At 58.6% G+C, this 2,839-nt stretch overlaps 1 protein-coding gene across 1 annotated transcript in view; it reads left to right on the top strand.

Moving 5' to 3' along the window:
- Positions 1–53: 53 nt before the first annotated feature.
- Positions 54–2,839, top strand: part of PLCD4 (phospholipase C, delta 4) — a 6,950-nt gene continuing 4,164 nt past the window's right edge. Inside the window, exons 1-5 of the mRNA XM_009577528.1 lie at positions 54–78; positions 418–576; positions 1,080–1,308; positions 1,519–1,648; positions 2,247–2,500. Coding sequence (XP_009575823.1) covers positions 54–78; positions 418–576; positions 1,080–1,308; positions 1,519–1,648; positions 2,247–2,500 — 797 coding nt within the window. The remainder of the gene's footprint in view (positions 79–417; positions 577–1,079; positions 1,309–1,518; positions 1,649–2,246; positions 2,501–2,839) is intronic.

The following is a 2,839-nucleotide window of genomic DNA, read 5'->3' on the forward strand; positions in this document are numbered from 1 at the left end:
GCTGCCCTCTCTCTTCCCTCCCCAGCGGCCGCCAGCGTGGAGGAGGCAGAGCCATGGCATCGCTGCTGTGCAACGCCCGTGAGTGCTCCGGTGGAGGGGAGGCGTGGGGCAGGGCACCAGGCCATCTGGATTTACGCTGGGGCAGGTCTGGCCCGTGGGTTGAGCTCACTCGGGAGCATCCCTACCCCACCGTGGCTGTTGGAATCGGGCTTGGCAACGCCGAGGGCAGGTGGGAAGGGTCAACGGGGAATTACCTTCTGCCCTTCTTGTGGTGAAGGGAGTTTGTTTGGGGTCCGTCCCTCCTCCATCCCAAATCGAGGGACCACATGGGGGTCCCAGGGATGGGAGGGAGCAAAGTAGCAGGACGCAGTGCCCGGATACCCCCACCCTTGGTGATGCAGCCCACGCTGCCCCCAGGAATCCAGCTCACAGACACGCTGGAGCAGATGCAGCAAGGGACGCTGATGCGCAAAGTCAAGTCCAAGAGCTGGAAGAAGCAGCGTTACTTCAAGCTGCAGGATGACTGCATGACCATCTGGTACCAGTCCAAGAGGATGGGCAAAATTGAGTCTGCCTGTGAGTACCGGCTGCTGTGTGTTGTCCATGGGGCCATCAGTAGGGTTCAGAGTGAACAGGAGTGTGAATGTGTGGAGATTCTTGGAGCCATGCTTGCAAAGGGGGCTGGGGCATTCAAGAGAGGCTCTGTGTGCGTGTGTGGGCTCTTCTCACCCACACGTCTCCATGAAGCCTCCTGCCCCCCAGCAGGACCCATGGGTCACAAAGGCTTAGTGGAAATTGCAGCTGATAAAAGTGGAAGCTCTGGCGTGCCAGCGGAGGAGTAGGCAGACAGAGGTGTAGATGGATGAGTAGCTCAATGGATGGATGGACGGACGGGCGGATGGATGGATGGATGGATGGGTAGCTCAGGTTTCTGATGGATGGATGAGTAGCTCAGTGGGTGGATGGATGGATGGATGAGTGGAAGAAGGGATGGCTGGAAGGACAGATGTCTGTGGGCAGTTCCCCCTGCCCTGCGGTCCTTGTCCCCCATAGACAGGCCTCCCCTCCCTCTGCCCCAGTCTCCATCAGCGATGTGGAGACGGTGCGAGAAGGGCATCAGTCAGAGGTGCTGCAGAGCCTGGCCGAGGAGTTCCCCCCCGAGCGCTGCTTCACCATTGTCTTCTATGGCCGCCGGGGCAACCTGGACCTCATTGCCAGCTCAGCAGAGGAGGCGCAATGCTGGGTCCAGGGCTTGCGCCAGCTCATCGAGGTGGCCACCAGCATGGACCAAAGGGAGAAGATAGACCAATATCCTTTCTGTGGGCACCACTCTGCCCTCCACACCCAGTCCTTCCCCCATCTCCTGCCTTGCCTCAGCATGTGCTTAGCTCTTCTGGGTCTCACCATCTGCATCAGGGCAGGGAGAGCCCACACAAAAAGGAAAAGAGGCCCTCTGATGCTCCCCAGCTCCATCTCTCTTAGCCAACGTCCTTTCCCTTAACATCTGGTTTCTCGCACGTGGATTCGTGACTGGTTTCAGAAAGCCGACAAGAATAAGGATGGGCGCATGAACTTCAAGGAGGTGCAGCGTCTCCTCAAGATGATGAACGTGGACATGAATGAGGATCATGCCTTGCGTCTCTTCCAGGTAAGCACCACACCTGAGGGCCTGGAGGGGCTGGGAAGGGGCTGGAACAAGCTGCACAACACCCCCCTGCAGAAGGATGTGGTCACTTTCTTCTGTCCGTCCATCCATCCATCCATCCATCCACCCATCCATCCATTTATTTGTTCACCCAACTACTTGTTTACCCAGACAAACACCCATTTGTTCATTTATCTGTCAACCCAACCAGCCAAAGCAGCTGTTGCTCCCTCCCTTTCATTTGTCCACCCAGCTGCTTATCTGTCCACCTGTTTATTTATCCATCAACCCAACCAGCCAGCCAGCTGTCCATCCGTCCATCCATCCATCCATCCATCCATTCATGTAGCCATCCATCCATCCGTCCCTCCACCTGTTTGTCCATCTCTCCATTCATAGACCCATCCATCTATCAGTCAACCCAACCAGTTCCCCATCTGCCAATCCATCCATCATTCACGCATTGATCGATGCCTACCACTGCCGCTGGCATGGAGTCTCTGTGCCCTCCGTCGGGGGTGGGTGAATCCCCCCACAGCCCATGGGGTGGCCAGGACACCTCATTTTGCCCTGGCTGGGTGCTGAGTGAACTCCCTTGCAGGCTGCTGACAAGTCGGAGTCAGGGACACTGGAAGGGGAGGAGTTCGTGCTCTTCTACAAGGCCCTCACGCAACGTGAGGAGGTGCTGAGCCTCTTCCAGGACTTCTCCGAGGATGGGAAGAAGCTGACGCTGCTGGAGCTGGTGGATTTCCTGCGGCAGGAGCAGCTGGAGGATGAGGGCACAGAGGAGCTGGCCATGGAACTCATCGACAAGTACGAGCCATCAGAGACAGGTGAGAGCCAGCCCGGACATCGGCTGTGCTCTGCACTGGGGGAAGGAGGGGGCTGAGACCCACAGCCCCACGGCAGGGGCACCCCCAGCCCCATCCTGCTGTGCGTGGGCACAGGGGGAAGGCTCGCCATGGTGTGGTCTGGGTGCAGTTCCCCTTTTTTTGGTCCGTTCCTGGAACATTTTGGTGTAGAAGGTTGACCAGTCATGGGGTGCAAGCTCCGGCTTTGGGGTCTGCTGCCCACCTTCCCACGGCTGCTGCCCCGGGGCATCTCTCCCTGTGCCCCAGCTGCTGGCAGCAGCCATGCCCACTGGGTTGGGGATGCCAGGAGCCGCCAGCAGCCCCGTTTGGCCTGATCCTGTCC

This window comes from Fulmarus glacialis, unplaced genomic scaffold, assembly GCF_000690835.1.
Source record: "Fulmarus glacialis isolate BGI_N327 unplaced genomic scaffold, ASM69083v1 scaffold19265, whole genome shotgun sequence".
NCBI classification, from domain to species: domain Eukaryota; kingdom Metazoa; phylum Chordata; class Aves; order Procellariiformes; family Procellariidae; genus Fulmarus; species Fulmarus glacialis.